We start from the raw sequence: 20,497 nt of genomic DNA, 5'->3' as shown, positions 1-20,497 counted from the left end.
AGTGACTACCCTGACTATGGGTGACTAATCTGGCTGTGTGTGACTACCCTGGCTCAGAGTGACTACCCTGACTGTCTGACTACCCTGACTTTGAGTGACTACCCTGACTGTGAGTGACTACCCTGACTGTCTGACTACCCTGACTGTGAGTGACTACCCTGGCTGTGAGTGACTAACCTGGCTGTGTGTGACTACCCTGACTGTGACTACCCTGACTGTGAGTGACTACCCTGACTGTGACTACCCTGGCTGTGTGTGACTACCCTGGCTGTGACTACCCTGACTGTGTTTGACTACCCTGGCTGTGACTACCCTGGCTGTGTGTGACTACCCTGGCTGTGACTACCCTGGCTGTGAGTGACTACCCTGGCTGTGAGTGACTACCCTGGCTGTGACTACCCTGGCTGTGTGTGACTACCCTGGCTGTGACTACCCTGACTGTGTATGACTACCCTGGCTGTGACTACCCTGGCTGTGTGTGACTACCCTGGCTGTGTGTGACTACCCTGACTGTGAGTGACTACCCTGACTGTGAATGCCTACCCTGACTGTGACTACCCTGACTGTGAGTGACTACCCTGACTGTGACTACCCTGGTTGTGTGTGACTACCCTGGCTGTGACTACCCTGGCTGTGTGTGACTACCCTGGCTGTGTGTGACTACCCTGGCTGTGTGTGACTACCCTGGCTGTGAGTGACTACCCTGGCTGTGAGTGACTACCCTGACTGTGAGTGACTACCCTGGCTGTGTGTGACTACCCTGGCTGTGACTACCCTGACTGTGTTTGACTACCCTGACTGTAACTACCCTGACTGTGAGTGACTACCCTCGCTGTGAGTGACTACCCTGGCTGTGAGTGACTACCCTGACTGTGACTACCCTGGCTGTGTGTGACTACCCTGGCTGTGACTACCCTGACTGTGTTTGACTACCCTGACTGTGACTACCCTGACTGTGAGTGACTACCCTGGCTGTGTGTGACTACCATGACTGTGAGTGACTACCCTGACTGTGACTACTCTGGCACAGCGACAGTTGCCTACGTATTGTTGAACTTCTTTCGCACCGTACCTAGCCAACCGTGAGCACTCCCCGGAGATTGAATCTGAACTCCGTACACACTAAGACAAGTACTGTAGTTGAATATTGTGCGTGTGTATGTGGAGAGAGAGGCTGATATGTCTCACACAATGAGAACACTGCTTAGGCAGTGGTGCAAATTTTTTATTATAATAATGGCCCAGCTATCTGCTGATTTTATAAGTCTTTAACATTGCCCTATAACATAATATACTATGTTAAATAGGATACAGTGTATGACGAAGACGAATACCCGCCGTTTAGCCTTAACGTACTGTTAGGGCTAGCCTGCACGCCCGGCCGCCTTTGTCTCCCTCGTCGCGATGTTTATACATGGCACCAGGCACTCAATTGAGGCTGAGTCGACCTAGGGTAGGCACAGGACCCGTTCAGAAGATCGTCACTGCTGTTGGTGGCCGTGAGCGGGAATCGAACTCGGGTCACTGGGTTCATAGCGCAACGTAGCGCTAACCGATGCACCACCGCTCCACAACAACATGCTTGCAAGAGAGAGAAAGAGCGAGAGAGAACGTCCAAGCGCGGAGATGGAACGATGAAATCCGATCTTGTGCAGGAGGTGAATTTATCGTTGCATCGCCGGAGCCTGTGTTGGGGGAGGCCTTGATTCGGCAGCGGATCGATCGTGGCTACCGCTGCGAATGATGATGCCGCTGCTACTCTTGATCAGGTTCGAGAGATCATTATTGACATACACAGCAGTTTAAAAACAAAATCGCCCTCTGTATCGCGATAGCATTCTCGCATTGGGAGGAAACCACGCCGCGAAGCGCCATTTCCGACGACACGTCAGCTGATATGGCTCTCGCAGAACAGGAGTCATTACCCGAAACGTTAGCCTATTGCGCGCCCCTTCTTCCGTTACGCGGCGGAGTTAATTACGGAAGGCCGTCATATCACGAGGTCCGCGGACACACCTTGACAACGAGCCGGTCAGCCCCGTTCCTCGCGACCTCCCGGGGTACATTTTTGTTGCCGACAAATCACTGAAGCGTGCGCGGTTTGCGCCGCGAAGTGGACTTTAAAGATTCCGTGACGTCTTTGTTGACCAAAAAGCGCGAGCCGTAACATCGATGATCATCTTGCGATCAAGAATAATGTAAATATTAACGGAGATAAACGTTCAGATGCGATCGCATCGAAAAACTCTGGCTGCATAAGACATTACAACATGTGCTAAAACATATTGATATTTGTTTGTGTTTATTATACCGTATGGGGATCGGTGTCTCGGTCGTAAGCGCTACGCTGCGCTTCAAACCCGGCCGCCCGAGTTCGATTCCCGCTCAAGGCCAACACCGGTGACGATTATCTGAACCGGCCCTAGGCCTCCCCTAGGTCGACTCAGCCTCAAATGATTACCTGATGCGGTGTGTAAATATCGTTACTGGGGAGACAAAGGCGGTGTGATGCTGCCCCTCCCCCACCACCCCCAGGAGTCTGTGAAGGCTATACGGGAGATCTTTGTTTTATTATACTGTGTAGGGCCTGATGATGGCTCTGTGGTAGAGAAAGTGGATCTCAGTTCAAAGTTTCGAGTTCAACTCCTGGTCAACTCATCGGATCGATAACATCAGCACCACTTTGTACTCAACAGCGGTTGTCCAATGTTTACCCTCTTTCCCTCGTCATAGGAACGTGGAATATACACTGCAGGATAGGTCCGCTTGTGAATGCGTGCATGCGCACGACGTCATTCTTGATTTGAGCAGCAATGCACTTTTACTTTTGGATATTTATCATTGTTTTATTTACATCAATATACCGTTACTAATAAGTATACCTTAGAATATAGATCATGAACGTAGATATTTATGAGCTCGTAAATGTTTGAATATCAACGAGGTGCAAACAGCACAACTTGCATGCAGCTTTCCCTTTAAATATGCATGCATTGTTCTGCCATGCTAGGCAAGATGTTGACGTCAACGCTTAGCATATAAAACAAATACCAAATTCTATTTTTGCATCGCTGGGTAGCCCACAACAGAGACAAGACAAAGATCCACGCCTTAACAGACCGTTGCGACAAGTGCCGTTAGCGAGCACCTATTAAGGCCGGCACACGGCACGTGAGCGCGTGGCATGGCCTGCACCACGCCCGGCCGCCTTTGTCTCCCCAGTGGCGACGTTTTACACATCTCATCAGGTACCGAGTCGACTTAGGGGAGGCCCAGGACCGGTTCGGATAATCGTCGTTGGCGTTGGCCGTGAGCGGGAATCGAATTCGGGTCGCCGGGTTTCGAAGCGCCACCGCGTTCACCGCTCGCACAACCGCTACGCACACGCGCACACACACACACGCGTATTCCTTAAACGATGTAATCCATAATATTGCGAGTATTCAATCTGCATACAAATCCATTCAGAGTGACGCACACACAGAGGTGGAGGCGCGCGCGCCCGTGGTATGATTCAGGGACAAGGAGTGTTCTCGCTTTTAAGAGGAATCCAACCCGCCTCGTTCAGATACGTTGACTCTCCTTTCTTCCCTTCATTGCAAGTTTCTTTGTGTGTTGTTGCTGCTGCTGCTGCTCTTCCATTGTGACTGCTATAGGAGAATGGGCTTTGCCGAGTGACCTTCAACGGCAACACTGTGTGGTGGTGGTGGGGGTTTACTCCACGCGTTACACGCGGGGGTTGGTCAGCGCTTATGAGATTCAAGAGGCCGCAGCGAGCGAGGTCGCTTCTCAACGCCACGTAAATACAACATTCAATCACCCCCGCGCGCGTGGAGTGTTTGGAGCGGGGCGCAGCGGTTAGCGCGTTGCGCTGTGGACCTTGAGGAGACCTGTCTTCCCTTTCCCGTCACAGATAACACAAGCGGTTCATCTGAATCAGTGCTGGCCTCTCTACCGTTCGCTGACCCGCACTCACCCACGTGGTGAAGTATGGCCAAATCAACCCCCCCATGACCGTTACGGCCCAGATACCATGAATGAAACAAGGCCCCCAGTTCGACTTGTTCCCCTCCCTCACTTCCCCTTCCCTCCTCTTCTTAGGAGACGGGCACCTGGGTCCATCTGATCTTTGGGCCCTGGTGCAGTTGCACCGCCTGCACACTCGATAGCTACGCCGCTGCCCATTGGATAGTTCCGCTTACTGGGCCAGTATGATGTGTTTTCATTTTGCTAATTGTGTAGTGGCATGAGATGGAATTATCCACTCGCATCTCCCAATCCATGAGCCCAGACCAGAAGTATGACTTTCCAGTCGGTACCACCTGGAGTGGCATGGCGTTAGTGGTTCCAAGTTCTTGACGTGGCCGATAATGTAACAGTGAATCGCGTAATAACGACGTGAAATTAATGGGTTGCCAAATTAATTTACACTTCATTTGCCGGATATATACATCAGAATGACGAGTTTTACTACCTGAAGTGGTACCAATTTCTGATCTGGCTCATGGACTATTTTGCAAAGCAGTGCACGACACCGTATTAGACAACGGGCCTACGTGTTTTATCCAAACAAAAGTAACGCTGCAAATTCTCTAAACGCCCTACTATAGAGATGCATTGCATGGTAATCCAAGCGATGATTTTCGAATGCGTAGCACTGAAAGTCAAAACAATACAAACGTAAATGAAAGAGCAACTAATTGAATGTAATGTTTTCGTGTGCAGTCATTAGGAGTAATCTGGTTGAGACCATCAACCCGCTGATATAGAACATTCAGTTTAATCACGGGAGGCTGGATCTTCCAGATTCAAACTCGCACCTCTCGGCAAGTTCCGTCTTAGTGTTTCTCTGTCCCCTTTGCGGTGCTACGTTTAATCACCATCAGCCACAGTTAATCCACTGCTTCACGAAGGCATCCACACGTGGGCCGAATACTGCATAATATGCATCTACTTGCATATATATATTTTTTAAAGACAAAGACCCCCCCCTACAGCCTTAATGGACTGTTATGGCAAGTGCTGTTAGCGAGCATCTATGAAGGCCGGCACGGCACACGAGGGGGTGGGTGGCCAATACCTCGCTCGACCGCCTTTGTCTCCACAGTGGCGATGTTTACTTACCACACGAGCTACTCATTTGAGGCTGAGTCGACCAGGGGGGACGCCCAGTACCGGTTGAGATATTCGTCACTGGGGTTCGTGGCCGTGACCGCGATTTGAAGTCGGGTTTAGCTGGATTAGTAGCGCAGCGCGCTAACCGCGACACCACCGCTCTCCATGCATATTCATAAACACAACAACATGCACTTCTTCGCGGATGAAACACTCGTTTTACAATCAGGCTATGACGACGATTATTTAATCAATCTACACACGGATCCCATAAAATCTACTTAGTGTGGATAATAATAGGGGTTTTCCCCTTTTTTCTGGCGACAAAACTTAAACCTTTTGCAAGGAATCATGTTCACATTAACCACAATACTTGCAGTCAAAATGCAAACAAAAAGCAACACTGATGAGTTATGCATGCTCCTTGAAACTGATTGGTCCACACGAGAGACAGCTTTCCTTAGAGCCGAGTCTCATACATTGTTTGACCATCGCATTCGGCGCTTCACCTGGGAGAGGACTCGAAATCCCCGGAGGAAGACCCCACGAGGGGAGACCGCCGTCCCCCAAGACACACCTCTCACCTCCGCGCCTACAACACCTGGCAAGCCTCAGTGGTGGTGGTCACCCGAGACAAGTACTGTACGAACCAGGCTCAAAACGGCTTAGCTTTCGAGATCCGACAAGATCGGGCCACATCCATCAGTGATTTTGTCGAAGGCCGGGTAGAGTCACGCATACAAACACATCGCACCTGAAGGCCGGGTAGAGTCACACATACAAACACATCGCACCTGAAGGCTGGGTCGAGTCACACATACAAACACATCGCACATGAAGGCCGGGTAGAGTCACACATACAAACACATCGCACGTGAAGGCCGGGTAGAGTCACACATACAAACACAAAGCACATGAAGGCCGGGTAGAGTCCTACATACAAACACATCGCACCTGAAGGCCGGGTAGAGTCACACATACAAACACATCGCACGTGAAGGCCGGGAAGAGTCACACATATAAACACATCGCACCTGAAGGCCGGGTAGAGTCACACATACAAACACATCGCACGTGAAGGCCGGGTAGAGTCACACATACAAACACATAGCACATGAAGGCCGGGTAGAGTCCTACATACAAACACATCGCACCTGAAGGCCGGGTAGAGTCACACATACAAACACATCGCACCTGAAGGCCGGGTAGAGTCCTACATACAAACACATCGCACGTGAAGGCCGGGTAGAGTCACGCATACAAACACATCGCACGTGAAGGCCGGGTAGAGTCACACATACAAACACATCGCACATGAAGGCCGGGTAGAGTCACACATACAAACACATCGCACGTGAAGGCCAGGAATGAATGATTGAACCTGGTTTAGGTGCCATGACTCGCGAAAACCACTTTCGCGTCCACACCACGTCCCTTACACGTAACGCGGACGACGCGTGCGCTGAATGGCGCTTCTCAAATCCACTGCTGGACACAATGCAGACCTCCCCACGGCGTGCCGGTCAGGGGAGTTGTTTGGCCATACTTCACCACGATTGCCGGTGCGGCCTGGTTAAAGGAAGGGGGGGGGGGGGAAGGGGCTTAGTAGACACCATCTAGTACACGTGCAGCACGTGTACTAGATGGTGTCTACTAACATCAGTCGCCACTGATGTTATCCATGGGCCGGATATCCAACTCGGGTTCGACGGGGTTCGTGGCGCAGTGCTGCAACCACTGCGCCACCGCTCCGCGCCGTGCAAAATATAACGGCGACGATAAAGGCCCGTAATGAATCCGTGATTAAAAATGCACAAGAGTGGGCCATGAAAGCCTGGGTATAATGTCACTGCTACAACCCCGAGGCGTCGTGTTGCAGGTTACATTTTCAAGCACTTTCGATGGAGGAAACACGGACGACGAAAGCATCATCAAAAAATCATGATGCGTGCCGCGGGCACGTCGCCTGCGGTACGGATGAAACGACGTTGCAAGTCCATACTTCACCACGCTGGTCATTGCTGGTTGGTGCAGGCGGGGAGCAAAGACGCGGGGGCATAGATATGCAGAACAACGCTGGATGTTCCTGCATTGCTCTCGACGTCGCGGCTAAGAATCTGTTGCGAGTCCCGAGGTCTTTATACAGGGCGATCCATTCATCGAAATCCCACTAAAGTTATTGGGGAGAATTTTAAGGGGAAACTAAGTTTCCCACCGATCTCAAAGACGCGTATCAAAGCAGTGAGCTTACTAAATATGTGTCCCTCTGTACAATGCGAATGTTGAAGAAAAAACAGGAACAGTCGTTAGAAATGAGCGGAGTATGGATTTACCCTGCATACCATTCGTGATTACTAATGCACTGCAGCACGTGTACTAGATGGTGTCTACAACATCTAGTACACTCCAGCACGTGTACTAGATGGTGTCTACTACACTGCAGCACGTGTACTAGATGGTGTCTACTACACTCCAGCACGTGTACTAGATGGTGTCTACTACACTCCAGCACGTGTACTAGATGGTGTCTACTACACTGCAGCACGTGTACTAGATGGTGTCTACTACACTCCAGCACGTGTACTAGATGGTGTCTACTACACTGCAGCACGTGTACTAGATGGTGTCTACTACACTCCAGCACGTGTACTAGATGGTGTCTACTACACTGCAGCACGTGTACTAGATGGTGTCTACTACACTCCAGCACGTGTACTAGATGGTGTCTACTACACAGCAGCACGTGTACTAGATGGTGTCTACTACACTGCAGCACGTGTACTAGATGGTGTCTACTACACTCCAGCACGTGTACTAGATGGTGTCTACTACACTCCAGCACGTGTACTAGATGGTGTCTACTACACTCCAGCACGTGTACTAAATGGTGTCTACTACACCGCAGCACGTATACTAGATGGTGTCTACTACACTCCAGCACGTGTACTAGATGGTGTCTACTACACTGCAGCACGTGTACTAGATGGTGTCTACTACACTGCAGCACGTGTACTAGATGGCGTCTACTACACCGCATCACGTGTACTAGATGGTGTCTACTACACCGCATCACGTGTACTAGATGGTGTCTACTACAATGCAGCACGTGTACTAGATGGCGTCTATTACACTGCAGCACGTGTACTAGATGGTGTCTACTACACTGCAGCACGTGTACTAGATGGTGTCTACTACATTGCAGCACGTGTACTATACGGTGTCTACTACACTCCTGCACGTGTACTAGATGGTGTCTACTACACTCCAGCACGTGTACTAGATGGTGTCATGCTTCGTTGATTAGATAACTGAGATAAGTTCAACGTGCTGTGCGTAATGTGAAGGGTTCTTGCAAGGGGTGGGGGCGGGGTGGCGGCCGAGAAGTCTCGCTAATGAACTGAGACCACCGCATCCTCATTAAGAGGCTCCTTTTATTAGCTGGAGAGAAACAACATTTCTTGATGCTGGGTTTTTTTGCAGCACGTACGGTCATTAAAAATAGAAGCTACGAGTCGGTATCGATCGTCATGATCACCGAGAGCTGCGGTCTATCAACTGCTGGATCAAAGCATCTCCAAGCCGCCGGCTTCGCCTCGTGACCCCCGCGATGATGCCACGATCCCGTCTCGCTCATCCGGCGCGTGAACGCAACTCATCGCTTCCGACTCTCCTGATGTCGTCCTATCCGGCACGTTCCCACCCCCCACCCCTTTTGCTGTCGTTCTTTAATCAGTCTCGACCGTAATAATCACAATCCCTTGCGAATGACGTAGTCCCGCCCCATGCCGTCGTAACTTGCTGCTGATCCGCCCCTGCTGGACATCTGTGAAAAATAATTTTACGGAGCATCCGATTGCTCCTCCTGATGCCGACTTGGTGCACATCCAATCCAAGTCTCACGTCATTCTATAAGACGGCGTTACAGACGCACACTTCAGACTGTCAAACAAAGGTGTGTCTCGGACAGAACACGTCGCTAGAATTCCATGCATGTATGCTGAACTTCTTTCGCACCGTACATAGCCGACCGCTCTAGTCGGAGGTGCGAGGTGGGGGGGGGGAAGGACAATAAACTAAACGCAAGAAAGCAGTTGTCAAGAATTTAGTTTTTAATCTAGATGTAAATGTGCACTGGCTTCAGTGGGTTTGGAGGCAATGCACTTGCTCCGCTGTGGTCGTGCTCTCCGGCACGTTCCCTCCTTTTGCTGCCGTTCTGCCATCAGTCTCTTACGATGTGTCCTGAACATGCCCAATTTGGTGCACATTCACTCCGAGTCTCGAGACACGCTGCGTGGCTAGACGTCATTCTATAAGGCAGCGGTAAGGACGCGCGCTTCGCGGTTGGCTATGTACGATGCGATAGAAGTTTTCAACAACACACACATGATGGCCGATGGGCAAGGATAGTGACGGAATGGCAGCCAAGGAATGGAACGCACCCGGGAGGACATCCGCTGGGGAGACAGAACGATTAAATCAGGTGGCGCGGAAGTGCTTGTGGATTGATTGTGGGGGAGCGGTCGCGTAGTGGTTAGCGCATCGCGCTCCGAACCCGGCCACCCGAATTCACTCTCCGCTCACGACTAATAACAGCAGCGAATAATTTAACCGTTTACGAGTCTCCCCAAGGTATACTCAGCCTTAAAATAGGTCCAAAAATAGTGCAGGCATCAGCACTGGGGAGACAAAGGCGGCCGGGCGTAGTGTGTTGCCCCCACCCCCCTCGCCCCTCGTGTGCCGTGCTTTCAAAGGTGCTCGCCAACAGCACTTGCCCCAACAGTCTGGGAAAGGCTATACGGGGGAACTTTGTCTATGTAGGGCAAGGGATAGTGGGGGAAGGGGGGGGTACATTCAGCAGTGGATTGACCACGGCTTATCATGCTACCGCTGTTGCAGATGATGATGTGCATGATTGATTAGTGGAGTACCCACAGTTAATTACCACTGTTGGGGACGTCGTTGGCAGCTTGCTTTAGTGGCCAAGGGCGCTTACGCGTTGCTGATAGGGCTGTGTGCGCGCGTGTGCGCGCGTGTGCGCGTGTGTGTGTGACGGCGTCAACTTTGACATTTACTTAATGCGAGGCACCGACCATGAAGGCAAATATCACTTATCTCGTACGTACGCATCTCGAATGTGTGCCCAGGGCGGGGGGGGGGGAAGGAGAGTCAGTTAATTCAAATTGGCTTCCCAGTTACCTGCAGTCACCGCGGTCACGTCACTCGGAGCGCACCTTTGGAAAGAGGTGACTTCGGGTTTTGTGCAACGTTGAAAATAACAGCTTCGTGCGCACGTGCACATGCGGAATATTATTATGACGTGGCAGATGACGTGAGAGATGGCGACGGCTGTGGGTGAGACCTTCATCCAGCAGTGGAGTGGCTGATGATTATTATTTTGCCGCGATACATTTCCACGTGATGAGCCACTTTGTTGAGCTATCATTAGTGGCTAGGTAGCTTCTGAAAAATACATTAATAGTTAGTTCAGTGGGCTTTATCTAGTAAGATATAAAATAGTTAAGTTTTATTTGTTTAAGTGATATGTTTACCTTCTCTATACCTGGGACTCCTATCATATGTTTGTACTGTTTGTTGCTGTAAGGTTCTGACCCGCCCCGACTGAACACCTATGATAAAGAGCTTCATAGCTCATCGGATTCCTCCAATATTAATACAGATTCTGATTTCTGAAGAGGTTTCAAACGCGTGCCGGCCGTCCGACACGCGACCACGCATCCGCTGATCTGTGCTTCGGCGAATTGTGAACGATTGCGGTTTTTGATTCTTGTGCAATAATCGATTATCTTGAGTCTTTACCACAACTCTTGTCCCCGATTGTGTGATTGCCACGGTGACACATTCAGACGAAGGACCCATTCGGTGCCCTCGCAACGCACCTCCGCCTGATGTAGACAGAACGGTCCGCGGAAATAGATATCACACAACTGCTACCGAACTTTGATTTAAAGCTTTCGTGACTGCAGTAATTCATATCCTTAGCTCTTTCGGTAAAGTCACGTTGAAGGGAAACAATAAAATAATATATTTTATTGATATATTAATATATTTTATTATTTTATTGTTTCCCTTCAACGTGACTTTACGGAAAGAGCTAGGAATATGCTACCGAACTGTTATCCACACTCTAGGGGGAGGCACTTTTCGCCGCTGCAGAGATAATTAAACGCCTATGACGTGACGGTCAAACCGATATTTGTGATCACAGCAGAGCCGGAACGTAGCAACATTAATTGACAGTAAATGTGGCGTGATGTTATATTTTAATTAGTCGACAAAGTAAAGGCGGCGTAATCTTTTTTTGTATTAATTGAAACAGTGAATGGCGACCGAGGCTGAGAAAAATCCGGTTAAATGATAGGCGGCTATCCGGATTCGAACCCATGTGTTTTGGCGGTGCCGGCCCAGCGCTCAGCCTTCTGCGAGGCATCTGGTCACCGCTAACTCGTAACCACTGCAGGCGACCCGTGGCGGGCAGCACAATGGCAGTGCAGCAACATCAATTGTTGTTTTGTACGTCCTCCGTTCCCGCGTCTATACCTCACGACTTCAGCAAACCCGCATTGATCGTCACGGTCAAACAATCCGCAAGGACAAAGTTTAAAGCAGTTCAATTCGTTGAGCCGGATGCAATCTCAAGAGACCAGGAGGATGAGTTTCATTTGCAAGTATGACCCCGGGGGCATCAGTCTGCCAGTCGGGAACGATGCTACTGCTGCTGCTGTGTATAATCTAGATTTAATAATTTGCGGCTCATTATCGCCGGCACACATTGGCGTGCTCTTGCGAACGACGTCCGGGCATCTGTAATGTCTTCTGTAAAACAGACGGGCGCGTATTATTACGTTGGTTTTTTTTTTTACACCCGTAGTATTAACCAGGGCGGCCGCTAGATTCGAGCCGCGAACCTCTGCAACGAAAGCGCTCTGCCGATATGCCTTGCCACCGCGTCATAGCCATCATCCAGCAGTGGATCTACGAAGGTGCCATAGGTGGGGTGCACATCACGAGGTGGGTGGACCGCTGTTGGGTCTCGATGAGAACAGATGGGGGAAACCCTGTAACCGATGCACAGCCGACGTCGTGGATTAGACCGTCCACTGAACGTGAACCATGCAGATCCAACCGGTCTATGCGGCATACGTGGGATTGATAACACGATGTAACACAATTTTTGTTCTTGGGTAGTAAGTGTTATTTTGTAATTGCTTATGCCCAAAAAGTATAGAAAGTGGCCATTATTTGGGGGGCTGATTCGTGAAAGTGATTTACATTTTAAACGTAAATCTCACAAAACTACTAACTTCCAAATCTTTTGTAGTCATTTTTGTATTACTTTAGTATAAATACATGTTAATTTTGATTGATATGTTGTTTTTCTTTGACTTTATGTGAACGAAAATACACATTCGCCCGTTTTCTCATTGAAAATAGGTACATTTCAAAATATCACTGTCCTGGTCATAAAAGCAAAGTTTGTTGGGAATAACAGCCATGTTCTGTACTTTTGAGCCATACGCAATTAGGAAATAACACTTACTACCCAGGAATAAAAAAAATGTGTTACACAGTGACTAAGCGTAAGCTCGCTTCGCAAAGCCATTTAGCACAAATAATAATAACAAAGGCCATCAGCTGGTGCGATGAGTCAGCGACTTACGTGGGGGTGGTTAATTAGTGTCACATTGTCTGCACACAATGTGCACACAGCGTGGGCGATAAGTCCCTTCCCCCAGCCTCCCCCGTTAACAACTACGAGTCCATAAACTCCCTTCAAGAGACGGGTATAGGGACTTCCCGACCACTCTGCACATTCAACAGACATGCCTTTGAGCGCGGTGTCTTTGTTAATGTCGATGATCATCAGCAGTTGGCTTCACGGCACCAAGTCACCACGTGGGCCCTCTGCAAGCAGTCTATATAGATCGGGCGCGGTTAGTGGTCTGTACGTCTATAACTGTGATCCAGCGCTTTGGAGGCATGGGGTTAGTGGACCACAGAGAGATTTGTGAAAGTCACAAACTCAGATTGTTTCAATCTTGATTTGAAGCTTTCGTGACTGCAGGAATCCATACTCTCCGGTTCTTTCGGTAAAGTCACGTAGCAGCAGACCATGCTTTCCCACCCGATGATGGACGCTTGTGTTGTGCCCGAAACGTCGTGATTTATTTTATACCTACGTGACTTTACCGAAAGAACCAGAGAGTATCAGACTGTTTCATCTCATCCACACTGTGTTCAAACAATCACACTGCGGGCCACCATCGCCTCCCTTTCCGCGTCGTACGTGTGTTGAACTTCCTTCGCACCGGACGTAGCCAACCGTGCCCATCGGAGGTGCGCGTTGGAGGACAACAAACTAAACACAAAAAGCAGTTTTAAAGAAATGCATTTCCAATTTAAATTTAAACGTGGATAGCCCCAGTGGCTTTACCAATATCGGAAGAGCATTCGAGACGGCCGCGGAAACGCATCTGAAAGCGCACGATGCGGTGACCGTCTGCGTTCGATGGCCAGCCAAATGCTGCTGCGAGGGTGACCGGTGTTCGCGTGATGCTTTATTTTTCTTGACGAGACGAGCGAGGTTTTGCGGTTCATTTGTGACACAGACACTTTGTGTGTGATGAGTGCTACCTTACAATTATTCGCAAACGGAAGCCCATGCATTTATTATTTTGTTTTACCAGGCAAAGCCCGCTGAGCTATACAGTGTAGCTTTTTCGGAAGCGACCTGGCCACAGATGATAGCTCAGTGAAGTGACTCATCGCGTGGAAATGTACAGCAGCCAAATAATCATAAGCGCATGTTTCTAAATGTGAAGGGGAAGCACCGGAGGACGTGGAGAAAAATCCACGCTACCACGGGGAGAGAGGACACACGAACTCCAAATAGACAGCAGGCGTCAGGGTCGGGATCGAACCCACGATCTCCTGCATACCCGGCGAGACATTTAACATCTCGCCCTCTCAAATGCTCACCTTTGAAAGTGCTTCCTTTTTGTCGTCTCTGTTACCCCCAAGTGATTTATAACCTTGCTCACTTCAGGAAATGTATCAACCCCCATATGTATTACACAACCAATAACATTGTTGATTTTTGGCCGCTTCGGAGTTTTGGGCCTTTTGCTCAGCAACCGTGATTTAAAAAATAAAAACCCAGCAGGCCACGTAAGAAATGGCCAGGAGATGGCAGTAGACTCCTAAGTGGGATCTTGCACCCATCTGTGTGGACCTTTGACCGTCGACCCCTTGGAGGGCTTTCGATTTCCTCCCAATAGCAAGAACAACAAAAACATTCCTAATTTTAAAACGGAATTGGACAAACATCTCAATTGCAGGATGCGCTTGAAAGGGAGTCTCGAGACTCATCAATGCGGTTTTTCCTGGATACAAACTCGGGACGAAAAAATATCCACGTTATTATGCCGAGGACCATTCTCTCCCGATGCTTCAAAAAGTTTGGTCTTTGCATGAATACAGTCGAAAGCGGCGTTCTTCACGGCAAGGCCCCTGATGGCCTTTAGCGCGGCCCCTGACAAGACACAAATGGTGAAGACTGTCCACCTCCCACCCCCCCCCCCCCACCCCTGAAAATGAGTGAAGAACACTGCTCTAAAGTGTCCTGATGAACTCTGGCTTGTTCCCGTAGTCCCGTGTCGCCAACTCGCTCCTGATGTTCTGGAGCGTCTCTCCTCGTCCTCCTCCTCCTCTCTCGGCGGTGGTGATGGTGACGATGCCCATCTCCTGTGGCCGCATGCAGTAATCAGCAGGCAGCGTCTCTGTCGAGCTGCCTTCATCTTCCTGGCGTGCCGCATCGGACCGCTCTGATCCGGCGTCACGGTTCGCGACCAGCTCGAGCGGGCGCGCCGCCGTCGCCTGCACCACCGTGGCGAAGTCGCGAGGCGTCGGGTTGAGGACCTCGCTTCGCTGCACCTGCGCGACCTCGTGGCTCGGCTCGTAGAAGGTCCGGCCGCACAGCCGAGCCACGGAGGGCCCGGTGCTTCTCGCCCGAAGCGGTGCAGCGGACGCGCCCACGGGCAGGGCGCGGGGGGTCGGAGGCGTCGCGGGAGCCGCGGCCGCCGCGGCCGCCGCGGCCGCCTTGGCTTGCGCCCGCGGCTGGAACGTGGTGGTGGTGGCGGCGGCGGCCGCCCTGGCAAATGCGTGGGGCGAGCATGAGCCGGGCGCCTCCGTCGAGTGGAGCCTCGGCAAGGGGATGGAGAGGGCCATGCCGCAGTGCTTTCCGTAGCCGCCGCCGCTGCTCACGCTGCTCTGCCGCAAGAAGGCCACGGACGCAGAGGAGGGCCCGCGCGGCCTGAACGTTCCGCCCGCCACGACGCCCGGCGCCGACGCCGCGGCCGACGTCGAGTGTCGCCCGCGACGCCGCCGCCGCGGGCAACAGCGGCAGGATGACGCGAGGAGGCAAGCGGAGGCGCCGAGTAGAGCGCCGATCGCCACCGAGACTGCGAACACCAGCAGGAGCTCGGAGAACGAGTCCAAACCTTCGCGCGTGGTAAACACAAGGATGGGCAGGGGAGGAGGAGAATGGAAGGGGGGGGGCAGAGCACAGGCGGACACACGGAGTGACCGGTCACGGATTTGGCAAATCGGCGTTCGTGTAGGCTGCAGCGCAGTTGATGACTGCTGTTTAATTTCTGCTCGAGCAACCATTAAAAATGTACTCGTAGGATCGTGATTAATGTGGGGTACGGAGGTAGAATGACATGGGGTTTGTTGGCGGACAGGTGGTGCAACTTAAAGTCGAGTGGTTTAGTGCCGCAGCCCAACAGTCCACATTGCAAGCCGGCCTTTTAAGCAGCTCTCCAGAAAACATTGAGGCGCTAAGATCTGAATCCGCACCTCCGATTAGCGCTGTTGGCTACGTACGGTGCGAAAGAAGTTCAAAGTACATACATGTAACTGAACACGGTTGATGTTCGTGGCTTATGATTGTTATTGTGCGTGGCAGAGGTGCAGCCCTGTAATTCCTTGCTGATGCCACTGCTGGCAGAAGGGCCTTCATTATTAGTGGAGTTCTGGAGAGCCCCTCGACAGGGTAATTCGGCCTACTCTTTCACGCAGGCCACACGGCTTGGGAAAACCGCGGGAGTACCCACACTTTACCCCGCCACACGTGCGGACCTGCATGCCGACTAGCTGCGGTGCACCCATTTCTACCTCGGAGTGGACAGAGACTGGGGATGGAATTAAACCAGCGACCGACCTCTCGATTGCAAGTCCAGTACAATAAACCCTTACACCACGCCAGCAGCAGCCTTGTTATTGGTGCAACGGTGGCGAGATGTTAACTACCTCGCCTGTTGTACAGGGAGTCGTGGATTCCATCCCGGCCCTGACGACGCCTGTATATTCGGACGTTTGCGGTGTCTCTCTCCCCGTGGTCGTGTGAATTTTTCTCCGGGTCGTCCGGTTTTTCCCCTCCACATTTAGAAACACGCGTTTAAGAGTAATTGGCTGCTGTACATTTCCACGTGATAAGCCGCTTCGTTGAGCTATCATTTGTGGCCAGGTCGCTTCTGAAAAAGAGCTACATAGCTCAGTGGGCCTTACCTGGTAACATAAAAAAGTTTAGTTTATTTAGTATTATTGTTCCAAGTGTCATTAATAATCATAATTAGTGCTCAGATCATCGTCATCATCATTCTTATCGTCAGCCGTATCATCGTGATTCATTACTTTCCATCACCCTCTGTCACCTACAATTTGGCATAATCACTACGTTCACCATCCATAACCATCCATCTTCCATAATGTCATTAGTCTGTTTGTGTGGCAACAGCATCGTCAATACTGGAATTGATCGCCATAATCAATGCGCCCACTGAGGTCATCATCACTACCACCACAACCATCATAATCAAATCACCAACTGTAAATTATCAGTCATCGTCGTTCAAGCTGACTATAACTTAGTCATGCACATCATCACCACCAGTACCACCATCGTGGTGCTGGTACGAAATGCAACGACCAACTCGTGTGTGTGGTTGTTACTCCGTATTCAGTAGTTCGGTACATATATGCAATAGGAGAAACTGTTTGTCGTACTGAATTTAACGGGTACATTGATTTTCACACTTTCTACCACGAGCTTTTTGCCACGAGCTTTTGCCACATACCATGGTGGGCAAGTTACTTGGCTCACTTAGGATGGGTATGGGGTTTTTGTTTGTAAGCGTTGAGCGTGACCCACAGTGTGATGTAGAAATTTAGGCTGACGCTGCCTTACCCGTAAAAACCAATGGACTTTTGCACCCTAGTCTCATTTTAGGCCTCAAAAAAAGTACAAGCTATTGGTTTTCGGAATGTTCTGGTTAGTCAAGCGTAAAGGCCGACCGAAACTGAATTTCTGGTTTCGGTCGAAAACGAAACCAGACCGAAAGGGCCGAAACCGAAACTATGCCGAAAGTTAAAAATTGACTTTCGGCCGAAGTCGAAACTATGCCGAAAGTTAAAAATTGACTTTCGGCCGAAATATAAACTATGCCGAAAGAGGCCATTTGCCAACTTTCGGCGCCGAAACCGAATTCAGGTCGGCTTCTCTGTAAGCGTAAACACAAGCAGTTGTATTTGTGCAAAATGTGAGCTTTATATCCCTTCTCGAACGTATGTATGTTGAGCTCCTTTCGCACCGCGCGCATGCCGACCGTGCTCATCGAATATCTGCGTGCAGATTGTATGAGGTGTGTGTACGTACAAGAGTGTATTCTGTGTGTATGTATGTTTATCAGTTGCTTATTTGCGTGCCCATGTGACTGAGCGAACGACACGAGGTGCTGGCAGTGCTGGGTGGATCGTTGCCATCGCAGCATTTGTGGGAGATGGCGATGGCTTTGGGAGGCCTTCATCCAGCAGTGGATTGATCATGGCTGATGGGCACATGCAAATGTGTTCGTGGGGAGCGGTAGTGTAGCAGCTAGCGCGCTGCGCTACGAACCTGTCGACTCGAGTTCGATTCCCGCTCACGGCCAACGCCAGTGACGGTGCTGGGCCTCCCCTAGGTCGACTCAGCCTCAAATGAGTACCTGGTGCCCACCATGAACGAAACTGGATAACTCCCAAAAGTTCGCACGGATGGCTTTCATAAGACAGGTTCCGGACTGTGAAACCCACGCCGCATTGCATCAGCTGAAACCCGCCGGGGGAAAAGATGAATAACGCAGCTCAGCTCTGTCGTATCGTTATGAAAAGAGGGAGATTGGAAAATCCGCGAACGCGACGCTAAAGTTTGAAGATGCCACAGCGCGCGATGCGAGCTCCAGAGAGACAAAAAAATAAGTTGACGAACGCTAAAATCGCCATCAGTGGCTGTGAGAGACCAAGGTGGAGCCGTAATAAACGATTGATCGAATCACAAAACTAGCGGAGAAATTTTTGTGCAGTTCTCTAAAACCCAAAAAGTTCGCTGAAGCATAAGACTGGTTCAGATACCACTCGCCACTGATGTTATCCGTGACAGGCAACAAACCCTGGGTTCATAGCACAGTGCATAAATGGCCGCACTACCCAGTCTAATACTGAGCATGACATACATGAAGATTCCATATCTCTTTTGTAGGCTAATGCTTGTCACACATGTCACCGTGGGTTCTTGTAGTTACCACATTCAGTCTGTGAATAACATACAATAAAATAATTCCAAAGTTTCCAGCAATTGCCACGTTCGATTGCTTCAGTATTACGAACTATCACATTTCCGTACTACAGGGAACCAGCTGTGGGATTTGCCTGCTTTTTGTTTTATTATCGACTTTAACGTCAACCTCCAAGGAAGGCAAACTACTTGGTTCACTGATGATGGGGAGTTTCTCTTTACGAGTGTCCACCGCAATGCTTGAAGCAACGCAGAACTTCCGGCTGAGGCTGCCCGTTGAGTGAAACCAATCGACGCCTGAGCCGAAATTGTCGGGAGAATAAAATTCTAAATACGATTTTTTATTGCTTGGCGAGAGGGGGAGGGGGCTTCTCGATTAATCGTTTGTCAAAATGTCATCTTTGTTTCCCCAAGTTGACATCAGTCGCTCGGTTCACGGTCGCCTAAAATTTTGCCACGCGCCATCGGCTGGCGTTTGTCGGCAAGCCTTCGTCGTCGTCGTAACGAAAGTCGAGTCCAACTTACCGAAAATGTTGCTCGGATCGGGCGCGGCAGTCGAGTTGGTCGAGTCGCTGCCGTTCGAATGCATCGTTGCTGTGCGAGGTGCAAGCGGACGGATCTTGAGGGCATGAGGCTGCCCGACAGTTAGACGGGTGGGTGACACATGAAGCGGAGTGTCCCCGCGATGTAGGGAGGCATGGGGTGGGAGTGGTGGCGAGAGAATGGGTCATCAAACGGTGGGGATTTTTAAAAAAATGTTTTAAAAAATTATAAAAAAAATTCGGTGACGGAGGGGCGTTCTCCCCTCTCCGCGCGTCCTCGGGAGGAAAAGGAGCTACGCGTTTCCGACTTCCCGAGACTCTTCTCGACCCCCCTCGTGCATCTCCATGCAGGCCTCGCCGATCAGGAAGCCTCCGACGCGCTGCTCCATTGTTCCACTCGCGCCTGTTTCCTGCGCCTCGTCCCTGGAGGAAGACTGTTGGGGAGTGCGCGCGATGGAGACGCGGCCTGGCCTGGCGTTATTGTGTGGGGCGAGCGGCAGTGCAGCGGTTAGCGCGTCGCGCTACGGACCCGGCGACCCGAGTTCAATTCCGCCTCGTGGCCAACACCAGTGACGATTGTCTGAATCGGTCCCGGGCCTCCCCCCAGGTCGACTCAGCCTTAAATGAGTAACCTTGTGCGCTGTGTAAACATCGCCACCGGGGAGACAAAGGTGGCCGGACGTGGTGCTGGCCAGCCGCTCCCTCGTGTGCCGTGCCGGCCTTCATAGGTGCTCGCTAACAGCGCTTGCCCCAACGGTATGCATTGTTCTACGGGGACATATTTGTCTTGGTGCATGTGTGTGTGCATATGCGATGGAATTTCATATTGATTTGTTTTCACATTTGCGATACCGATTATAGCCAGTTTCCCGGTTATGTTACGAGGGGGAGATCTGTAGTGCGGGAGCACAGCAACAACAACACAAACGAAGACAACAACAATAAACGGCCATCAATGATGCAGAGAACGTGCACATCAATATGGCACAACTGACAAACGCGGTGCGTTTCACGGTCATACGCTGAAAGCAGTGCAAATGTAGCGTAAAAAAAGCGAGCTACATGTACAAGCAAGTTCGATACTTTAGCGACATGAACACACGTGAATCGAAAAATAGCGGTAGGGCAAGTGCTTTGAGCACTGTGCTACGACCCCGGTGACCAGGCTGAAGTTTCCGCACGCGGTGCAAACACCGGTGGCACTATCCTC

General features: G+C 50.7%; 1 protein-coding gene across 1 annotated transcript; it reads right to left on the bottom strand.

Moving 5' to 3' along the window:
• Positions 1 to 11,379: 11,379 nt before the first annotated feature.
• LOC116945198 (uncharacterized) lies at positions 11,380 to 20,272 on the bottom strand. The gene is made up of 2 exons (XM_032959469.2): positions 19,271 to 20,272; positions 11,380 to 15,632 (listed from the first exon to the last, which is right to left on the bottom strand). Exons 1-2 carry the CDS (start codon positions 19,332 to 19,334, stop codon positions 14,746 to 14,748), a joined length of 951 nt encoding a protein of 316 aa, XP_032815360.2. The 5' UTR covers positions 19,335 to 20,272; the 3' UTR covers positions 11,380 to 14,745.
• Between the last annotated feature and the right edge of the window lie 225 nt (positions 20,273 to 20,497).

The sequence above is a fragment of the Petromyzon marinus genome, chromosome 23 (genome assembly GCF_048934315.1).
Source record: "Petromyzon marinus isolate PM22_M1 ecotype Great Lakes invasive population chromosome 23, UKy_Petmar_22M1.pri1.0, whole genome shotgun sequence".
NCBI classification, from domain to species: Eukaryota; Metazoa; Chordata; class Hyperoartia; order Petromyzontiformes; family Petromyzontidae; genus Petromyzon; species Petromyzon marinus.
The sequence above is the reverse complement of the archived record's forward strand: the minus strand, read 5'-3'. Positions and strand labels throughout refer to the sequence as shown.